General features: G+C 37.7%; 1 protein-coding gene across 1 annotated transcript in view; it reads left to right on the top strand.

Moving 5' to 3' along the window:
* The window catches only part of ACBD6 (acyl-CoA binding domain containing 6), a 158832-nt gene extending 142347 nt beyond the window's left edge, over positions 1-16485 (top strand). Inside the window, exon 8 of the mRNA XM_010954927.3 lies at positions 16197-16485. Coding sequence (XP_010953229.1) covers positions 16197-16351 — 155 coding nt within the window. The 3' untranslated portion in view covers positions 16352-16485. The remainder of the gene's footprint in view (positions 1-16196) is intronic.
* Positions 16486-22080: the final 5595 nt, after the last annotated feature.

Here is a 22080-nt window from a genome sequence, read left to right as displayed (position 1 = left end):
GTCCTTACTGAAGAGTATATTACTGTAAGTGTGGTCTTCCTTGTAAATGGCCTGTTAGCCTTCTCCTCCCCCCACTCCACTGGGAATACTAACATCATTGCATCTGTGTCTCCCAGGGGAAATCAAGGCTTTTCCTTGCACGTGCAGTCATGTGATTTCAGAGTGGGCAGGCTTTGTATCCTCATGAGCCCTCGATCTTCCACGTAAAGCACCATCTGTTCTGTTCCTTGCACACTGTTACAGGGCAATGGGAGGAGGCATTAGAGTGAAAATAAATAAAATAAAAAAGAAAGAAATTCATCATCAAAACCCTGAGGATTAATGGAGTCAGAAGCCTCACTGCTCTGAATGAAAATTCATCTTCACCTGTGCCAGTGTCAGGGCTGCCTCTATGGCACTTGACAAATAGAGGTTCCCAGGGTACCATAAATTCAGCAACTGCTCTAATCCCTATAGACTTGCTCAGGCTTTTCCGAGATGGGCTTATGACCGTTTTTGTATTTCCCAGCACATTGTGGGCACCAGTATCCCCTCATTAATTTGGTAAAATGTTAGCACCCTTTACCTTGTCCTCCGCTCTCATCTTCTTTGTCTTTGTCTCCTTTGAGGGGGTGGGCAGCTCACACATTTCTGAAAGACAACGCTGCCTTGTGAATTGTGCTTCACTGAAGATGCCAAAGGCAGAGGAATCAATTAACTAATGAATTATAAGCAAATACGAAGTTCCCAGTGCTGTGTTAGATGAAGAGGAGAATATAGATAAGCATGTAATCAAGTAGCTCACCATCTAATTGGGGGCACAAAGCGTATATTCTCAAAAACTAACTGTTGGGCACCTACATGTGCCAGTAGGCTCTGTGCTAAGCATAAACATAATCGATGCCTATCAACAGTGAATCTCCAAGAGGCACTGCAAGTGCCCTCCTCACACCAGGGTAAAATTCACCTATGTGGTTTCCCCTTGTCCCTTAAACCAGTCTTTCCCTTCTTGTCCTTTTTTTCTCTCTACTACAACTTCCCAATTGCTTATGCTCTCATATAGTCTGCCTTTGCATAAACCCCAGGCTTTTGTCAATAAAACTCCTTTCCTTTTAGGTACCATATCCCTCACTCTGAAGTACGGTTTTGCAGCCCTTGAATTCCAAATTTAAATCTCACTTTATGATTTCACTTGAACTAAGATTTCACCTACGTTTGTTAGGTTAAGAGATTGTTGTACAGCCCAATTAAGCCCATTTTCAGCTGGCTGGCTGTAGTCCTTTAGATGTGAAACTTAAAAATTTACGTTCCATTCCTAGGTTAGTGCTCATAGATTATATCGTGTCTCACTGCTGGAAGGGTGACTTCGTCATGCAGATTACATGAAATTAATGCCCCTTTGTCTGAGATGGCCAGCTTATGTCCTCAGCCACAGTCCACATCTACTTAGCCTTGATCTTCATGATTAGTAGTCTCCACTGTTGGGTCATATTTGAGCAAAGTGTGATCTGACAGACCATGGGAGTTATTATCCAGTATTACAGATTTATACAGTGAGAAATTTGTTCTTCTGATACTGCTCTAAAAGTTCCAATTTTAAAACCTAACCAAGTGTTTTTCACAATAAATTGTGACTAATAACTGTGGGGAAAAGGTTAAATGATTATTCCTCAAAATATAAATGTCATTTAGCTAGTTGTACACAGGATAAATATCCTCTTTCACAGCTACTTGGTACTAGGCAGTGCACCTTCAACTTTGTTGTATTTTGTACAGGACTGTCTTCCATTGGAATCTAATTTGGTATGCAGTGATTCATGGTAAAACCTTTCAAAAATGTAAAATTAAAAATGTTTATTATATTATTGGGGGAGATAATTTTAAACTCTTGAAGGGATGCTCAATCCTAAATATGTTCTATTGGATTTTGGGTCTCGGTAGATATTCTGTCTTCACCTTTCTCCATGCCTGAGGCATACCCAAAATATGATCTCGGCTCATTAACGCCTATCCCAGGATTAAAATAGGCACACTTGCCTTCCTGTACCTTTTACTCCTACTCTCTGTTCATTTATTCATCAAATATTAATTACATTTGTAATATTAATAGCCTTCTAAGAAATACCACACCTCTGAAGGCAGAGAGATAGGATTCCCAAATTGTCTGATTTGGGCTCAGAAAAATTCCTGCCTTCCACCTTTATCCTCTTAGAACCACCTCTGAGCCTATGCTGTTATGGATTAGAGTTTGGTGCCTCAGTTTGTCAGGATAGTTAATATAAAGAATCACCGAAGCTGTCCCAAATTTATAACTTACCACAACCTGATTTTGGCTGTTGACTTCATAGAATTAACCAGGGAACACTGAACAGGAAGCACCCACCAGGGAAGAGAAGGCAGTCAAGGGAGCCATAGAAACCACTTTGTCGTTACCTGAGTACCAACAGAGTGCAAAAGAAGAAATGTTACTAATAAATCTCTTAAAACCAAACCCCCACAGAGTTCTGCTTCCACTTAACATAAAGAAAACTGCAAGAGAACAATTGCTCCCACACTAACAAGAAGAAAAGACTAGATAATCTACAAAAATCAAAACGTTTCTTAAACCCATCAGATAGCAGAAGTTGCACATCAGCAAGGTAAACTGGATTCCAAAGAATGACAAGACCCTACAAGACACATCAACTATTTCACCTTTGGTGGAGCACCTGAGAAAGATGCAGCCACCATAAAAGCAGGTAAGAAGAAAACAGCTAAAATTAACAAATGTTTCAAGTTGAGCTAGTAGGACACTGTAAAATAACTGGGAGCCTCAGACCCAAGAAGACTTTTCACTTGTGCGCTTTTTCATTAACTGGGCGCTGTAAGGGAAACTGAGGACAGAGAGAGCACTCATCAGTGGCACACAGGCATGAAACCCTGCCACGTCTCCTGACCCTTACTTCACACAAAGAAAAACCCTTAAACCACTTGGGGAGGAGCAGAAAACGTCTGTCCCCTCCTCCTGTCCCTTGGCCCAGCCAGATATCCACTGCATTTGGAGGAAGAGTGAAAGCAAAACCTGTCTGCCGCTGGAGAGGGACAGGGATCCCCTGGGCTGGGACCCTGCAATGACCCAAAGCAGGGATCCCATGCCTCTTGGGGCAGGACTGGAAGCTCCGACTCAAGACATGTTTCCCTTCATTCAAGACAAAGTTTGGCTGACATTTTGTGGGGCAAGGAGGATGCAGGAACACTGAGAAATTGCCACCTCTGAGGGCATGCCTAAGACTGAGACCAGCCCAAAAGGACAAAGATCTCTGTCCCAGTCCCACCAGGAGCCTCACTCTGAGTAATAAGCAATAGCAGTCTATAGGAGGGGGAGGAGGAGGAGCACAGAGAGAGACTCCCTCTATGGTAGACGTGCAGAGACTACTGAAAGCTGAGGGTGCGGTGAGAATGCTGAAGAAGCCCTCTGGCACTTAGGCCACACACTGAGCATAAGGTAGCAGCAGCCCACAGTTGGAGAAATTTGAAGTGTGTGATGCACTGAAGTTATCAATAGCAACAGCAAAGCCAAATCCAGCTCAGCTGCTGACTAGATTGACTCAACACCTGTACTAATGCATGGCCAAAGAAGATGCATGCCCATTTCTTGGTGTAAATAGTAGCATTTACTTCAGCCTCCATTGTCCTCCTACACACGATGTTCTACATTCAGTCAGAAATTGTGTGACACAAAAAAAGCAAGGAAAAGACAACCCATCATCAAGCAATAAATGAGTAATTGATAGAGCAAGTGGGTAAAACTTCAGCGAGGGTATGAAAGACTTGAACAGTAACTACCAACCAACTTGACTTAAATGACATCTATAGAACATCACAGCTAATAAACAGAATACACATTATTTCAAGTACACATGGAACATTTATCAAGAGAGACCATACTCTAGGCCATGAAACAAATCTTAACAAATGTAGAAGAAATCATACAAAGTTTGTTCTGGTGCCATCACATCATAGAATTAAGTTAGAAATCAATAACAGACACATATCTGGAAAATCCCAAATTGTAAGAAACTTAAACACACTTCTAAATAACTCACAGGTCAAAGAAGAAATTCCAAGAGAAATAAGAAGCTACTTTGAATTGAGTGAAATGAAAACACCCTATCAAAACTTGTGGGAAGCAGCTAAAGCAGTGCTTAGAGGGAAACTGAATGCTTTTATTAGAAAAGAAGAAGGGTCTCAAATCAATGATTCCACCTTAAAAAAAATAGAAAAAGAAAAGCAAATTAAGATCAAGATAAGCTTAGAAATAAAGATCAGAGCAGAAAACATTGAAATAGAAAACCAAAAATCAATGAGAAAAATCAGCGAAACCATTGGTAAACTTTGAAAAGGTAAAACTAATAGACCTCTAGCCAGACCAATTAGAAAGAAGAAACAAATCACCAATTTCAGAAGTGAAAGGGAGACGTCAACAAAGATCCTACAGATATTATGAAGCAAATAAGGGAACATTATGAACAACTTTATACCAAAAAACTAAATAACTTAGAGGAAATGGACATACTTCTTAAAAGACACAGATTTGTGGGGCAAGGAGGATGCAGGAACACTGAGAAATTGCCACCTCTGAGGGCATGCCTAAGACTGAGACCAGCCCAAAAGGACAAAGAACTCTGTCCCAGTCCCACCAGGAGCCTCACTCTGAGTAATAGAAGTTCTCTCAAAAAGAAATAGAGCAAGATTTGTAGATACTGACAGGTATATATAGAATAGATAAACAAGTTTATACTGTATAGCACAGGGAAATATATTCAAGATCTTGTAGTAGCTCACAGTGAAAAAGAATATGAAAATGAATATTTGTATGTTCATGTATGACTGAAAAATTGTGCTGTACACCAGAAATTGACACAACATCGTAAACTGACTATAACTCAGTAAAAAGAAAAAGAAAAAAGAATATTATTTAAAAAAAAGAAACAGAGAACTTAGATAACCCTGTATTTATTAAAGAGATTCATTTTGTAGCTGAAAACTCCCATAACAAAATCTCCAGGCCCTGATGGAGTCACTGTGAATCCTACTAAATATTTAAGGAAGAAATAATACCAATTCTACACAGACTCTTCCAGAAAATAAAAGAGGAAACACTGCCCAACTCATTCTATGAGACCAACATTACCCTAACACCAAAACCAGAAAAAGACCCTAGAGGAAAAGACAACTACAGGTTAATATGTCTCATGGATGTAGGTGCAAAAATGTTTAATAAAATGTTAGCAAGCTGGACATAGCAATATACAAAAAGGGTCATAAATTACAACCAAATGTGTTTATCCCGGGAATGCAGGGTTGGTTCAGCAATTGAAAATCCTTATATTTCACCATATCAGACAAATCAAAACCAAAAATGAAACATATGACCATCTACAGATATGTAGGAAAAGCTGTTGAAATATTCAACCTCCTTCATGATTTGGGGGAAAAAAACACAGCAAAATAAGAATAGAAGGAAACTTCTTCAGCCAGAAGAAATTGATAGCTGACATCCTCCTTGATGAAATGTTAGATGCTTTCCTTCTGACTGGGAACAAGGCAAAGATGTCCACTCTCCACTTTGATTTAACATTGTAGAAGTTCTAGCCAGTGGAAAGGAAAGAAAGAAAAGGCTTATAGATTAAAAAGGAAGAAATAAAGCATCCTTTATTCACAGATGACATGACCACCTATGTTGAAGACCCCAAAGAATCTTTAAAAAAAGAAAAACTTTTAGAATCAATAAGTGAGTCGCAAGTTTGTAGGATACAAAATCAATATACAAAAATCAACCATATTCTTACACACATATTTCTATACATATAACAGACAATTGGAAATTGAAGATTGAAAACACAAGGTCAGTATACAAAGATGAATTGTTTTTCTTTATACTTACAGTGAACCAATTGGAAAATGAATTTTTTTAAAAAAAACCATTTATAATAGCCTCAAAAAAAACCCCACATGAATCTTGTGGTGGCTCACAGCAAAAGAGAATGTGACAATGAATGTTTGTATATTCATGTATAACCAAAAACTTGTGCTCTACACTGGAATTTGACACAACATTGTAAAATGACTATAGCTCAAAAAAAATGTTAAAAAAACCCATGAAATTCCTAGGGATAAATTAAAAATAAGTGCACAATTTATATGCTGAATACTCCCTAACACTGCTGAGAGAAATTCAGAGAAGTCTAATTAAATGGAGAGAGATACTGCTATTCATGGATCAAAAGACTTGATATTGTCAAGCTAGCCATTCTCCCCAAACTGATCTATAGATTCAGTGCAATTCCAGTCAAAATTCTAGCAGTACTTTTTGTAAAAGTTTACAAATTGATTCTAAAAGTGATAATGAATAGGAGCAGGACCCAGAATAGCCAAAACAACTTTGAAAAAGAAGAACAAAGTTGGAGGACCAATTCTGCTTGAATTCAAGATGTAACCATTAAGTTACAGAAATCAAGGCAATATTGGTACAAGGCAATAGGTGTATAGAGCAATGAAACATGATAGATAACCAAGAAGTAGACTCAATGACAAATAGTTGATTAACACCTTTAGAGCACTTTTAGGTTCAGCAAAATTGAGAGGAAGGTACAGAGATTTCCCACATACACCTTGTCCTTAAACATGCCTCCTTCTAAAGAAAAAATGCACTCTATGTGTTACTCCTTTATTCTCTCACTACTACCACACTTCACTTCTGGTCACCAAATGTGTGGGGTTTTTTCTCACACCAAGCAGTTCTCTGTAACACCAGCTAGACATCCCATAATTTAACTCAATTCTGACACTAACTACCTAGAGATAGCATCAGATCCCACAGATTAAAGGCTCAGTCCCACAATACTGCCCCCACCATCACTTTCACGTGCCATTTGCAAGTCCCAAGTTGTCATCTGTACTTCTGACTGACCATCTGTAAGTTGAGGTTCCCACAATCCCCTTTTTGAATTGAATAATTTGCTAGAATGACTAAAGAACTCAGGGAAACACATTTACTGGTTTATTATGAAAGGACAGGATAAAGGATGCAAATGAACATCAGATGGAAAAGATGTATTGGGTGAGGTACGGAGGAAGGGGCTGAAAGCTTCTATGCCATCACCAAGCACACCACCCTCCCCAATACCTCCATGTGTTTAGCAACCCAGAAGCGCTCCAAACCCCATACTTTGGGGTTTTTATGAAGGCTTTATCACACAAGTATAGTCATTCATTAACTCAGAAAATCTCTACTCTCTCTCCCTTTCGCAGAGGATAGAGGTTGGGGCTGAAAGTTACAAGCTTCTAATCATGGTTTGGTCTTTCTGGTGGCCAGCCCCCATCCTGATGCTATCCAGGAGTTCACTAAGAGTCACCTCATTAGAACAAAAGGTACTTCTATCACCCAGGAAATTCCAAGGGATTTAATAGCTCTGTGTAGGGAACCAGGGTCAGAGACCAAATATTAGAACAAAAGATGCTCCCAGTGCTCTTATTATTTAAGAAATCACAAGAGCTCTGTGCCAGGAACCAGGGGCAGGAACCTATATCTGTATCTGTATCATATCTATATCTGTATCTAGATATATATAGATATCGATATATAGATATATATATATGTATACTTTTTTTTCACATTTGCTCATTATCAACATCCCCTACCAGCGTGGTAAATTTGTTACAGTTGATGAAACTACATCAGCATATCGTAATCATATCATAATATGATTAGAACCAAAGTCTAAAGTTTACATTATGGTTCACTCCTGGCATTGTACATTCTGTGGACAAATATAAAACAATATGTGTCTATAATTAGAGTATCATACAGGGTATTTTCACTGCCCTGAAAATCTTATGTACTTTGCCTGTTTATCCTGTCTCCACCCCCAACCCCTGACAACCACCGTTTTTTGGGGTTTTTTTTACTGTCTCCATAGTTTTTTGCCTTTTCCAGTAAATGTGTTTCCTTGAGTTCTGTGAGTCATTCTAGCAAATTATTGCTAGAATGTCATATGGTTCGAATCATATAGTATGTAGCCTTTTCATATTGACTTCTTTCATTTATTAATATGCATCTAAGTTTCCTCTGTCTTTTGATGGCTTGATAATTCATTTACTTTTGGCACTGAACAATATCCCATTACCTGGATACACCACAGTTTATCCATTCACCTACCAGAGAACATCTTGGTTGCTTCCAAATTTTGACAGTTATGAATAAAGCTGCTGTAAACATCCATGTGCATGTTTTTGTGCGGACATAAGTTTTCAACTTTTTTGAATAAATACCATTGAGCATGATTGCTGGATTGTATGATGAGAATATGTTAAGTTTTTTATGAAACCACCAAGCTGTCTTCCAAATGACTGTACCATTTTGCATTCCTGCCAATAATAGAATGAGAGTTCTTGATGCTTCTCATCCTCTTCATCATTTGTGTTGCCAGTGTTCCAGATTTTGGCCATTCTGATAGGTGTGTAGAGATACCTCATTGTCCTTTTAATTTGCATTTCCCTGATGACATGATGTAGAACACCTTTTCATATGCTTATTTGCCATCTGTGTGTCTTCTTTGGCGAAGTGCTCATTAAGGTCTTTGGCTCATTTTTTAATTAAACTGTTTGTTTTCTTGTTGTTGAGTTTTAAGGATTTCTGTATATTTTTGGATAATGGTCCTTTATCAGATGTGTTATTTCCAAATATTTTCTCCCAGTCTGTCACTTGTCTTCTCATTCTCTTAACATCATCTTTCATAGAGCTTAAGTTTTTAATTTTAATAAAGTCCAGCTTATCAATTATTTCTTTCCTGTATTGTGCCTTTGGTATTGTATCTAAAAATTCATCACCATACCCAAGGTCATCTAGGTTTTCTCCTGTGTTATCTTCAGGAAATTTTATAGTTTTGCATTTTACATTTCTCTGATTCACTTTTTGTTAATTTTTGTGAAAGGTATAAAATCTGTGTCTAGATTTAATTTTTTTGCACATGAGTGTCCATTGGTTCCAGCACCATTTGTTAAAGAGACTATCTTTACTCTATTGTGTTGCCTTTGTTCTTTGGTCAAAGATCAATTGACTGTATTTAGGTCAGTCTATTTCTGGGCTCTCTATTTTTTTCCATTGATCTATCTTTTTTTTTGCCAATATCATACTGTCTTAATTACTGTAGTTTTATCGCAAGCTTTATTGTAAAGTCAGCTAGTGTCTGTCCTCCAGCTTTGTTCTCCTTCAATATTGCGTTGCTCTTCTGGATCTTTTGCCTTTCCATATAAACTTTATAGTTTGTCGATATCCACAGCCAACTTCCCCGAGTTTGGGAAGAACTGACATTTTGACAGCACTGAATTTTCCTATCCATGAACATGGAATATCTCTCCATTTATTTAGTTTTTTGATTTTGTTCATCAGGGTTTTGTAGTTTTCCTTATACAGATCTTGTGCATATTATGTTAGAGTATTTTGTTCTTAGGATGCTAATGTAAATAGGATTACGCATTTAATTTCCCGCTTGTTCACAGTGCCAACTCAAATATAACAAGTCAGCTCAAAGAGAAACCAGAAACTTATGCTATAGTGCCACCTACTGGAAAATAGAAAGCCTTTAAAAATTTCTAACCTGTTGCTACTTCAGATGTGCTAGCAGAGGAACAACTCATCAAGCACTATAAAGAACCAAAGTAACACTGTACCACAAAAGAAAATGACAATTCTCCAGAAACCAAACTTAAAATCATAGAAAATTTTGATCTAACTGATAGAGAATTCAAAATAATGGTTGTAAAGAAACTCAGCAAGCTACAGGAAGACTCAGAAAGGCAGTTCAGTGAGCTCAGTAATAAATTAATGAACAAATAGGTTTAATTTTATTTGTTACCAAAGAGATTAAAACTCTAAAAAAGAACCAAACAAATACTAGAACTGAAGAATTCAATAAATGAGCTAAAGAATGCATTAGAAAGCGCTGGAAATAGAACAGACCATATGGAAGAGAGAATTAGAGAGCTCAAAGATAGAAATCTAGAAATGATACAAGAAGAAGAGGAAAGAGAAATAAGCATTTTAAACAATGAGAAAATTCTGCAAGAGCTATCTGACTCTTTTAGGAGGAGCAACATTAGGATAATGGGTATCCCAGAAGGAGAAGAGAGGGAGAAGGGAGCAAAGAGTTTACTTAAAGTAAAAAAACAGCTAAGAACTTCTCAAGTTGAGGAAGTTCCCCTCCATTTCTAATGAACTGAGAAGTTAGCAAATACTTTTTTCTGCATCTCTTGATTTGATTGTGTGACTTTTATGTTTTTGCCTGTTTTTTACACTAATTGATTTTCAAGTGTTAAGCCAGCCTTGCACACCTGGGATAAATCCCACTTGGTTGTGGCTTATAATTCTTTTTGTACATTGTTGAATTTAATTTGCTAATAATTTGTTGAGAATTTTGCATCTGTGTTCATGAGAGATAATCAGTCTGTGGTTGTTGTTTTATTTTGTTTTTCTCTTGTAATGTCTTTGTCTGGTTTTTGTTATTAGAGTGATTCTGGCCTCAGGATGATTTAGAAAGTATTATTTCTACTTCTGCCTTCTGAAAGGGATTGTAGAGAACAGGCATAATTTCTTCCTTAAATGTTTAGTAGAATTCACCAGTGAACCTATATGGACCTGGTACTTTCTACTTTGGGAGGTTATCAATAATTAATTTAATTTCTTTAATGGATACAGGCCTATTCAGATTGTATATTTCTCCTTGCATGAATTTTGGCATATTGTGTCTTTCAAGGAATTGGTCCATCTCATGTAGATTTTCATATCTATAGGCATAGAATTCCTTTATTATCCTTTTAATGCCTATTGGACCTGTAGTGATGTCCCCTCTTTCATTTCTAATATAGTGATTTATGTCCTCTCTCTTTTTTCTTATTTAACCTGGCTAAAGGCTTACTGATTTTATTGATCTTTTCAAGGAACTACCTTTTGATTCTGTTGATTTTCTCTACTGATTTCCTGTTTTCAATTTCATTGATTTCTGCTGTAATTCTTTTTTTTCTTCTTCTTCTTCTGCTTACTTTGGATTTAATTTGCTCTTCTTTTTCCAATTTCCTAAGGTGGGAACTTAGATTATTGATTTATATCTTTCTTCTTTTCTATTATATGCATTCAATGCTATAAATTTACCTCTAAGCACTGCTCTCGATGCATCCCACAAATTTTGATAAATTGTTTTCATTTTCATTTAGTTTAAAATTTTTTTTTAATTTCTCTTGATTTTTTTATCTTTGACCCATGTGTTATTACTTACTGTACAGCTACAAAAGTCAAAACAATGTGATATTGGGGTAAGGGGAGGCATATAGATCAGTGAAACATGGTAAATAATGTAGAAATGGATCAAACCACAATGGGAAATTGAATTTTGCACTCTCTTTGCAACAGAGTGCAAAGGTAAGTCAGTGGAGGGAAGAGTAGTCTATTTAACAAATGGTACTGGAACAGTGGACATGCACACACATACCCCCCCCCCCAAAAAAGAACCTGAACCTTTTCCTCCTACCCTCCACAAAAATTAACTGGAAATGAACCAGAGACCTATAATAATAGCTAAAATGTAAAGAACTGGAAGAAAATGTGGAAGAAAATCTTTGTGATCTTGAGGTAGACAAAGACTTCATATATAACATACAAAAAGCACAAACCATAAAAGAAAAAAATAAATTGGACTTCATTCAAAATTAAAAACTTTCAACCTTCAAAAGATACTCTTAAGAAAATACAAAACAGGTCACTGGGGAAAATATTTGTAAAAGATATACTTGGAAAAAATTTATATCCAAGAATATATAAAGAATAATTCTGACTTTATAAGAAGACACCCCAGTTAATTAATAAATGGACAAAAGATTTGACCAGATAAATCACCAGAGGTAGATGATTGGCAAATAAGCACATAAAAAGATGTTCATCATTAGATACTAGAGAAATGCAAATTAAAAGCCACAATAAGACCTGACTTTACTATATACTACCTATACTGTAGTTACTATAGGCCTGACTAGAATGGTTAAAAAGAATTCTAATGGTAATAACAAGTCCTGACAAGGATAGAAAGCAACTAGAATTCATAGTTACTGATGGGAATACAAACTTTTGATGTTTGGTAGTTCTTATAAAGTTAAATGTTCAGTTGCCATGTGACTCAGCAATGCCACTCCTAGCTAGATATTACCCCCAAAAATGTGAAAACATAAAAGGTCCACACAAAGACATGAACCCAAGTGTTCATAGGTTCTTTATTCATAACGGCCAAAAACTAGACACAACATAGATGCCTACATGCATTTATATGATGGAATACTACTCAGCAATAAAAAGGAAGATCTACCCATACCTGCAGCAGCATGGATGAATCTCAAAAGCATCATGCTAAGTGAAAGAAGCCAGACACAAAAAACTATCTATACTATGTGATTTCCATTTCTCGAGAAGGCAAAACCTAAGAGCAGAAATCAGATCAGTGGTTGCCAGGGGCTGTGGGTGGGGTGAGAGGATTGACTACAGAGAGGCAGGAGAGAACTTTGAGGGTTATGGGAATATCCTGTATCTCTATTGTAGTGGTAACTATAGTTGTAGACACTGTTGTCAGAACTCATCAGATTTTTTAAAAGAATGAATATTATCTCAATAAAACAAAATATAAAGAAAGAAAAACCAGGCAGTCTCACTCCAAAATGGATAAATGTAAATTGCAGTAAAAAATACAATGGAAATTTAGTAATTAGCATTAATGAGTTTTGCCTCTTATACTTTTTATTTCCCAGCCATATAAATTTGATCTGCTAGTAAGGACATCATTAGAAATTTTCAATAATCCGTATGTCTCTTTCAAAGGTATTTCTGTAGCATAGTAGGTAGGTAGGTCTTTGGTCAGGGTGGTAATATAATATAAATATATTTAACAGAGTATTCAGAAAAGTTGCTAAAATCCTGAGCCCAACCATAAAAAGTCACACAGTACAGTAAAAATGAAGATAGCAGTATGTAAGACATGAATGGATTTTTTTCTTTTAGATTTGAATTTTACCACCCTGCCAAGCCTATCAGTGTACATATCCCCTAGCATCACGTGTTTATCATGTCCCAAACTAGTATTATTCTCCCCCTCCATAATTTTCTTCTTCTGTTCCCCTTCATAAACTCCTACCCTTCCTTCTTCTGGTTCCCTATTTTAGAGATAATGTCGCAATATCTGTGTTCTCCCAGACTGGAAACACAATTGCCATCTTTGATGCTTCTCATTCTTTTGCCCATTGTTCTTTTAGATTGATCTGTTGGAGGTTTTCTTTTTTTAATATTTAGAATATTAGTTCTTGTCTGTGTTACATACGTGAATATGTTTCCCAGTTTATGGTTTACTTTTGTATATAATATTTTTGGGTGGTATAGCTGTTTTAAATTTTTATGCATTCAAATGGATCAATTTTAAGTTTCTATATAATCAAATTTGTCAGTAATTTTCTTTATGGTGTCTGGGTTTCATATCGAGTGCAGAAATTCTCAGGCTGTTTTATTCAGTAAACACTATGATCACAGGCCTTGGGCCCAAGAGCTTTTTTCAAAAACCTATAAAAATATTTGAAACCTGAAACAAAATATTTTTGCTCCAGAAAACAAAAAGAAAATTGCAAAATTTAAATAATTAAGTGTTTAACTATGTGTCTACAAATATGATATTTCAGCTTCCTTAATTATTAAATTTAGTGTTCACAAATATTTGGGAAAAAATACATTCATACTTTGCTATGTCCTACTGGATTTCAGTAGCTTTCTTATTCAGTTCCTCCTTTATATTCCTGCTGACACTAGTGAATTTCAGCCCCTTTAAAGGACTACCACGTCTCCTCCACCTGCCACAGAATTCCAGAATTATCATACTAACACAGAGACCAAATTATGTCACTTCCCTCTTTGTAAATGCCAGATTTCTTAGTATGGCTTTCAAAGCTCTGTACAGGTTGACTTAAATCTAGTCTCTCTGCTTCTGACTCCCTGTATTGCTTCTCTGAGCCAGGAGACAGTTATCAGCCTTCCCTGGGCTCTCCTGCCTCTGTCAGTGTTGTTTTCTCACTCTGCAGTGGCTTTCCTTCTCAGTTTACCTGGAATTTTACTCTATCCTCAAAGCTCAGTTTACATACCACCTACTTGTGGTGTTTTTCCTGATCCCTCAGCTTCCTCCTCCTCCTCTCCCCCATCCTCCTCACCTTTGCAGGTGTGTGTGTGTGTGTGTGCGCGTGCGCACGCGCACCTGCCACAGTGTTTATTCATTCTTCTAATTTCCTCAGGGCAGGAATTTTACCTGTATTCTTGACAGGACTGGTATGATACATATTCAATAAAATACTTATTGAATCAAACTCTTTACCCTTCTTGCTCTCCCTTTTAAAAAAACCCTTTGTTGTTGCTGTTGTGAAGTATATCACACTACAAAATTGTGTACAAAATGTATACGAAGAGGTGGGAGGGTATAGCAGTGGTAGAATGCATGCCTAGCCTGCATGAGGTCCTGGGTTCAATCCCCAGTTCCTCCGTTTAAAAAAACAAATAAACCTAATTACCTCCCCTGCTAAAAAAATGTATATGACGAATTTAAAATGTAGTTTTAAACAAATTGTACTTACCATGCAGTTTAAGAAAGAGGACATTGCCAGTGTCTTTGAAACCCTGTGTGTGTGCCTGTCCAGTCACATAGCCTTCCCTTCCCTGCAACCCCCAACGCCCCGAGATTAGTACTATCCCAAATTTTATATCACAGTTTCCCCTTGTAGTTTTTCACTATATGTCTGTATCTCTGAACAATGGTATTTAGATTTGTCTGTTTTTTAAATTTTGTTTAAATGGAAACATACTGTATGGATTCTGAATTGTGTTTTTTCCTTCAACATTATGTTCTGGAGATAAACTCATGTTAAATGAAGCTGTAGCTCATTAGTCTTCATTGTTGTGTGGGATGTCATTGTATATATAAACAATATTTTATTTTTATGTATTTTTCTTAATGGGCATTTGGGCTGTTTACCTTTGAGTCTATTATGAACAGGGCTACTACGTACGTTATTGCAAAGATGGCCTGGAGAGCATGTGCAAAAGTGTCCACGGGGTATGTAACTAGGAGTAGAATTGCTGGGTCAGAGGGCATGCATTTGTTCAGGATTAACACGTAATGCCAAACTGTTGTCCAAAGAGATGCACAGTGTGTGCTCTCCAGAGTCCAGAGCGGAGTTTCCCTTGCTCCACACCTCTCCAGTGCTTGGTATTGTCTGAGTTTTTAATTTTCACATATCTAGTGGATATGAAATGGTATCTCCTGGCTTTAATTTTTATTTCTATGATTACTAATGTGGTTGCTCATCTTTTCATATGTTTATTGCCATTTATGGTTTATCTTGTGTTAAATTTTGCCTATTTTTGCCTTCAGCCCTGTTGTCTCAGTGCCGTCTAACTAATGGATCTTTGTTCCTTCACTGATGTTGTCATAAGTCAAGTTTCCATACATGTGCGAAAGGATGGATGGCTCTCTCTTCTATCCCTTTGGTCAGTTTGTCCACCCTGGATGTCTTCATAATAAGTTGATATCTCTAGGTGCTTTTCCCTTCCTGTGCCTTCTGTGATTGGTGCCATTTATTATTTTAAAAACAGAAAGATTTCTTCAGAGGGATGTCCTGATTACTAAACTGCTTTTTTTCATTTACAAATTTTAAAGTTCAGTTAGTTACCCACTTACTCCCTCTTCAAAGACAAAACAAAATATTTTCTTTGACATTTACAGTATGTTTATCCTTTTGACATAGCCTACAAACCTGTCATTATTTTGATCAAAGTAAAATAAATACTGAAATACTATTTTTGTTCTTTCGCTTCATCCCATCCTGAAGAATAAAATTCAAATGCCTCACTTTTATTTTTTTAATGTATTTGTTTGCTTGTTCGTTTCTGGACAACCACAGAGGTAAACTTGATTTTCCTGATGCTCTCAGTCCACTGAAATGGCACAGTTGTGTTACAAGGCCTGATCACCCTCCAGCCACTGTCACGTTGCTCATTGTTCAGGATTCCTTGTTGCTCAGCACCTGCCTTTCCTGCTAAAGTCTAGTAGTTCCTCTTTGTCTCATGGTAACCTTGTTTTCCTATTTATCAATTATCCTGTCAGCTGCTGCCTGTGAGTTTTTGGACATTGTGGAGCTGCTCCTCCAGTCTGGCGCTGACCCCACACTCCGAGATCAGGATGGCTGCCTGCCGGAAGAGGTGACAGGGTGCAAAGCGGTTTCTTTGGTGTTACAGCAGCACACGACTGGCAAGGCTTAACTAAAAGACTGGAAAACCACAGTCTATAACAGCACAGGGCTTCAGTGATGAAAGAAAACTGCAAAAATAATACTTCTTTCGCCGCCCATCCTTGGTATACATTGGCTAATAAAGTCAGTTGTGAGGAACCAGGATTTTGTAGTCTCAGCAATTCATTCTGCTTGCATACATTCCGGCGAGTACCATTCTGGTGATGAACATGTGCGCTGTGCATAATACAATCCAATTCTGCTGAGCGTGCTCTGAAATTTATCACTGTTCTAGAGGCTGGGAGAGGAGGAGACACCTCGTATTTCACAATATTAAACATGGCTGCTCTTTTAGAATATAAACATACAGAAGCAAAATAGAACCAGCAGTACCACGCTGACAATTAGGGAAAGTTCCCTGGAATCCCAGTATGGTGGAGATCGAACAATCTTGTGGCCTTTTGTACGGCTGATCTGAATAGGTAGCTAAAATGTCTGTTCTTTAGTCAGACGATAGGAAGATAGGAAAGAAGAGAGGTGTAAGAAAGCAAAATAGAGACGGGGCAGAATTTTGTTACGTAAGTGGGTATAGAAAGAAGTCAGAGGAACAACCAGATTTACTGAAAACCTCTGATTCTTAAGCATTTTAGAATAAGATTTGGTGACCTCACTTTAGGATTGAAGCACAGAGTCTGGAAAATTCACTGATTAGGCCAGGATTCCTTAAACTCACCTTCACAGGAACTTCCCCAGGGCCCTTTTAATTGACTGTAATGTCCCTGGTCGCGTATGGTGGCTGTCCCTGTAACCTCGCCCAGGCCTGCACTGTGGGCATGTTGGGGTCTAGGATGGAGTAGCGTAATGCCCCCCGGGACTTAGGTGTGGTTGAAGTTCTTTCTGGAGAGCTTCTGTTTTTTTTTTTTATTAAAAACAGACAAGTGTGCCACAGGTTTTGTTTAAAGGAGAGGCAAGTGGGCCACTGCTGAAACTGGCTCCCTGCATTTCCCCCTTTTTAAAGCCTCCAGAACTCCATCTGGGGAATTCCTTGACATTTCTTACTATGTCAAGAAAGTAGATAGTTGTCATAGGAAGAGAAATGAAGAAACACGTTGACATGCAAAGACGACCATTTAAAAGATAATTTTTCTAATGTGTCACTATTGTTCAGCCTTTTTTTTTAATGTTTACTGGGATTGGAATTCCATTTAACTCAACCTTGGTTCAAACTTCTGATTTGTTATTTTTAGCTTACACAAGTATTTTAAAAATTGAGTCTCCATTGTGTTCTCAAGCTGGAAACCAGTTAGGTTGAAGGCCTCATAAAGCAGTAGGTAGCTACAGACATATGTCAGAGTTCTGAGTAGTTACCTTTTTTTGCTACTTTACCACTTCACGTTTTCTAGACTGTTTACTTTTTGCCTTTCTACTTTTACCTCATTCTCAATTCCACATTTACTTTGTTGTCTTGTCCTCCAGCCATGTCTGTAGATGTGTGTTTACACATAAAAACATACTTAGCCCCATTTTCCTCTGTCCTTAAAAAAGTGAAAAAGGAATTTTTTTTCTTTTTCTTCTTTTTCTTCCCTAAAGATATAATCAGAACTACACGAATGACTACTGTATTTAATATTTATACAACACTGTCGTTTACTTTGCCCTCTACCAACAGGTCTAAGAGGCCCTGGTTGCCTTTGCAGTAGTCTTAAAACACACTAGTGAAAAACAAAGAATAAAAAGAGAACCATGTAAACAGACATTAAAGGGGAGGCAAAGAAAGTATGTGCATCACCTCATGTTCAGAACTCTTGCTTGAGGCAGCGAGATCAGTGTCCCTAACTCTTGGGGGGTTCCAGATCACACTTTCCCTGGAATACCGTGTTGTGCGTGGAATTTTGAGGCACCCACACAACTCCTGAAGCCCATCCATGGACTCCACAGGGGTCTGTGAATCTCATTGAGAACCCCTTTTTTCTGGCTCCTTGTTACCATATTTCAAGAATGAGAAAAAATTGTTGACTGACCCAATCTTCATAGTTGTAAGTGCCTCTACTGGATGATGTGTGGGGTTATGTTGCTAAGCCTATTTGAAACAATAGGAGAAGTGCTTTTTAAAAAAACCATTGGTCAAGATTTCAATTTACATAGACTATAGTTTTGTTACTAATTAGCACAATTGAAAAATTTTAACGAGGCACAGGCCAAAAAGTTGGACTCTGACTTTTTTGACCTCTGACTCTGTTGCAGGGGAGAAATGAGCCCACATGCTCAATTCTGTGTGACTAATGTTAACTTTTTATATGCATTTAACTTTTTTGACTTTTCAGAATATTTTCACAGGCGATATTTAATCTATCATCCCTCCACAGTAACCCTAAAAGTAGGTGGTGCAAGTGCTCTTAAGGCCTCTTAAATGAGGATGAATCTGAGACATGAACAGTTTACTTCAATTGGCCAAGATCACAGATTAGTAGCAGAGCCACAGTTAGGACCAAGCCTGCTGAATCTCAGCCCTTTACTAGACCCCAAAACCCATGTGAAGTTTTAAAGCTCCTCCTCCATTCAATCCACAGATGTTTCTTGAGAACCTTCTAAATGACAGTCCCTGTTCCAGGCCACTGTCATCCCTTTTCCCATTATGGATATTTAGATGGACTTACATGATGTTATCTCAAGATATTGCATGAGATGTCTTGGAAAGTCTCATACAAATTCATAGGTTACTGATCAAAAACTAAATCTTTTAAACTTACTATGTCTCTAGTAAAGAGGTAAGAAGTCAGCCAGCTGGCCACAAACTGTTAGCGTTAGAGAATGCTTGTTAGGTAGGAGGGGAGCAACCAAAGTATGATGTCTGGAATTGTATCTATTAGATCTTTATATTTTTTAATGTTTCAACATTTTCCAGCTAAAAGGTTGCCATAATCCAGTGAACCTTTCCATTAAACAGGTATTTCTTAGCTTTCTGTCAGGTTTAACTGCTTGACTGTGGGTTATTACTCTGTGTACAATACGGCATCTCTGACAGTTAACGAACAAGACGTGTGACTGGAGCAGGGCTGAGCTTGGGTTGCAGGAGGGGCTGGTGCCCAGGATAATAGAGGCTTCAGCTGAACCTGAAGGCTTTCATCAAACTTCAGGTCTCAAAAAGACCCCCTTCATAAGTAAATGTTTATCACAGAAAGGTAAGTAACCCACAGGCCACACAATTCAGTAATGAAAATATTGACTTAAAATATTTATTGAATGTATTTTAAATCCCAATCCCTAAGGTGTTTTGAGTCAAATGTTTTATCTGTAGTCATAATACTATATTTGGTGAATTTTAAGACACACGACTTTTTTACATTTTAATGTATCCAAAATTGGATATCTTTAACAAACAACATCATAGTTGAATTGGCAGCATTGTTTTCCTTAGTAATACATAAACTAATGTATCTTAAGTCAATATATCTAACTTCAGTGGGTAACAGTAATTACACCCTACTTTGTATAGGACTTTATACACAAGCATCTTAATTGATCAGAATAATTATAAAACTAGAAGTAATTGGTGTTTTCTGTATTTTACAAATGAAGAAATTGAAACTCAGAATTGTTAGAGAATTTGTCCAAGATTATACAAATAGAACCAGTAGAAATGCCCACCCTTATGTAGGCTTTATTATATTTAAAGCACTTCAATATACAGGACTTATTTTTTCAGAATCAGGGTGATTATCCAAACCTGTGATTCCAAGTCCAAAAGTTTTCCCTCCACCACATTATCAGGATAAGCTAACGTGAAACAAAAGCAACCACCCAAAGGTGCGTTATCAGGCCCCTTTGTGGAGTTTATGTATACACACTGGACTTCCTCCTTATAATATAAAAAGCCTTCAGTGCAGTCGTTTGTAATCATGTGATTTGAAAAATTAGTATGATCGTTATTAGAGCCTTAGCTTATAAGCATCTTTAATTATTTCAGTAACCATTCACAGTTCCTTCATCAGAGAGATTTAGGTCAAAGTATAGTGATTATCAGGCTGAAGGGAAAAAAAAACTTCCTTGTTATAATAACCACCTAACGTTTATTATGCACCAAGTATGATCAATTTTTCAAATATGCATTAATTGGCATTACACTAAAGGACTGAACAGGAAAAGCTATTTAATCTCATCTTTATTCACTTACCCTTGAAATAGTCTTGTCATTGCTGCTACCTGAGAAGCAGGACTTAATGGCTTAATCCTTGTGTGGCTCACCATAATTATTAAGAGTCCCTCGCTTTTTATTTATTAATATTTTTACTTTTATGTATGTTGCTCAAATTCTTCTTCCCTGTGTTATATCACTTTTTCTTCACACAGTTATAAAATAAATGTCAATATTTTACATTTTTACTCTCTCTCCTCTTGGGGATTCATGTACTGGAGTCACTTTTGAGGGCCGTCTTCCTTCCTCAAGCAACAGAAAGCCTCCCGGCCCTAAAAACCGGATCAGGATGTTCACAAGGTACGTGCTAGTTTGTCCTTGCCGTCTTCCTGCATGTCCTGGAAGGAGTGGACATGAGTCTGCACTAGAATGCTGAGGTTAAAAACCAGAAGGGAAACCTCCAAGGAGCCGCCCCCTGTGACATGCACCTGCCCCGGGGTGGTTCTCTAGGCACTCAGGGTAGGTTTCTCTTATAGGTGGAAAAGGAACAGTTGAACCTAAAACTACTGGATGCAGTGGCTGAACGTGAAGGACTACGAGGGCATTAAGGAACAGAGAGCAGCACCTTTCAAAGGGCTGCCCTCGGCGGCGGCGGCAAATTCATCATGCACGCTGCAGCCAGGATTTATTTTTCCTCTCACTTGTGTAGCAATCCCGGTTTCCATTTTAATATTTAGAAGGTAAGTTCAGTTGATGGACACTTTGTGTAATAAAAAGCTCTTTTAAAGTACATGCACACGTACACACACGGGATAAAAAGTGGCACCGCCAGTGCCCGGGGCTCTCATGGAGTACATTTGCAGAGCCCAGAGCTTAGTCCTGGGTATGTTTATAGCACTTTAGCTCCGTTTGTGAGTTTGGAACCCTTCCAAAAAAAGAAGAGAAAGACATATATTATTGTTTGTAATCTGCTTTATTCCACCAAACCTTGACTGAACAGACTTGTGGATTGCTGTTTAAATCCCTCAGTGCCTTTAACTACCGATACAGAAAGTGGTTAATGCGCATTCTGAACGAAGCTTGGCATCCACTCCAGGAAATCACTTTAATTGGGAAGCATTAAATGTTAAAATGATTCTAAAAAAATAATAAAGCCAGCACACATATTGAGTATAAAAGTCCTGGCCCATCAGTAATAGAGGTTCTTGGTTATCATGTCCCTGTAGACTGGGTGAGCTGTAGTTTGACAGGTGTCAAAAAAAGCGACTTTCAATTCTCTAGGTCTGCACCGCCCCCCATCAGCTGGCCAGTGAGCAGGCAACCTTCAAGGGCTCTGTTTTAGAGACAGGGAGGGAGCTGTCAACTTTATAAATGTTTGTTTTTCTGGAATAATAAGCCAGTCCCAGGTGACTAAAATATGAGATTTAACCCCAAAGTCCTTGCCTGGGCTTTCCACTGCTGTGCTGAAGCCATCTGTTGAAACCTATTTACCATTTTAATGGCCTTTTTAAAAAACTGCTTATTTCCAGCTCCAAGTGTGTGCCAAGACCACTTTTGAGGGTCTATATTTTATCTTTCAGGAAGCAATCCCCAGCCTTTCCAAAATCCCCAAGCCCCTCCCACCC

Source organism: Camelus bactrianus, chromosome 21 (genome assembly GCF_048773025.1).
Source record: "Camelus bactrianus isolate YW-2024 breed Bactrian camel chromosome 21, ASM4877302v1, whole genome shotgun sequence".
NCBI classification, from domain to species: domain Eukaryota; kingdom Metazoa; phylum Chordata; class Mammalia; order Artiodactyla; family Camelidae; genus Camelus; species Camelus bactrianus.
Note: the sequence above shows the minus strand (reverse complement) of the source record. Positions and strands in the feature narration are given on the sequence as shown.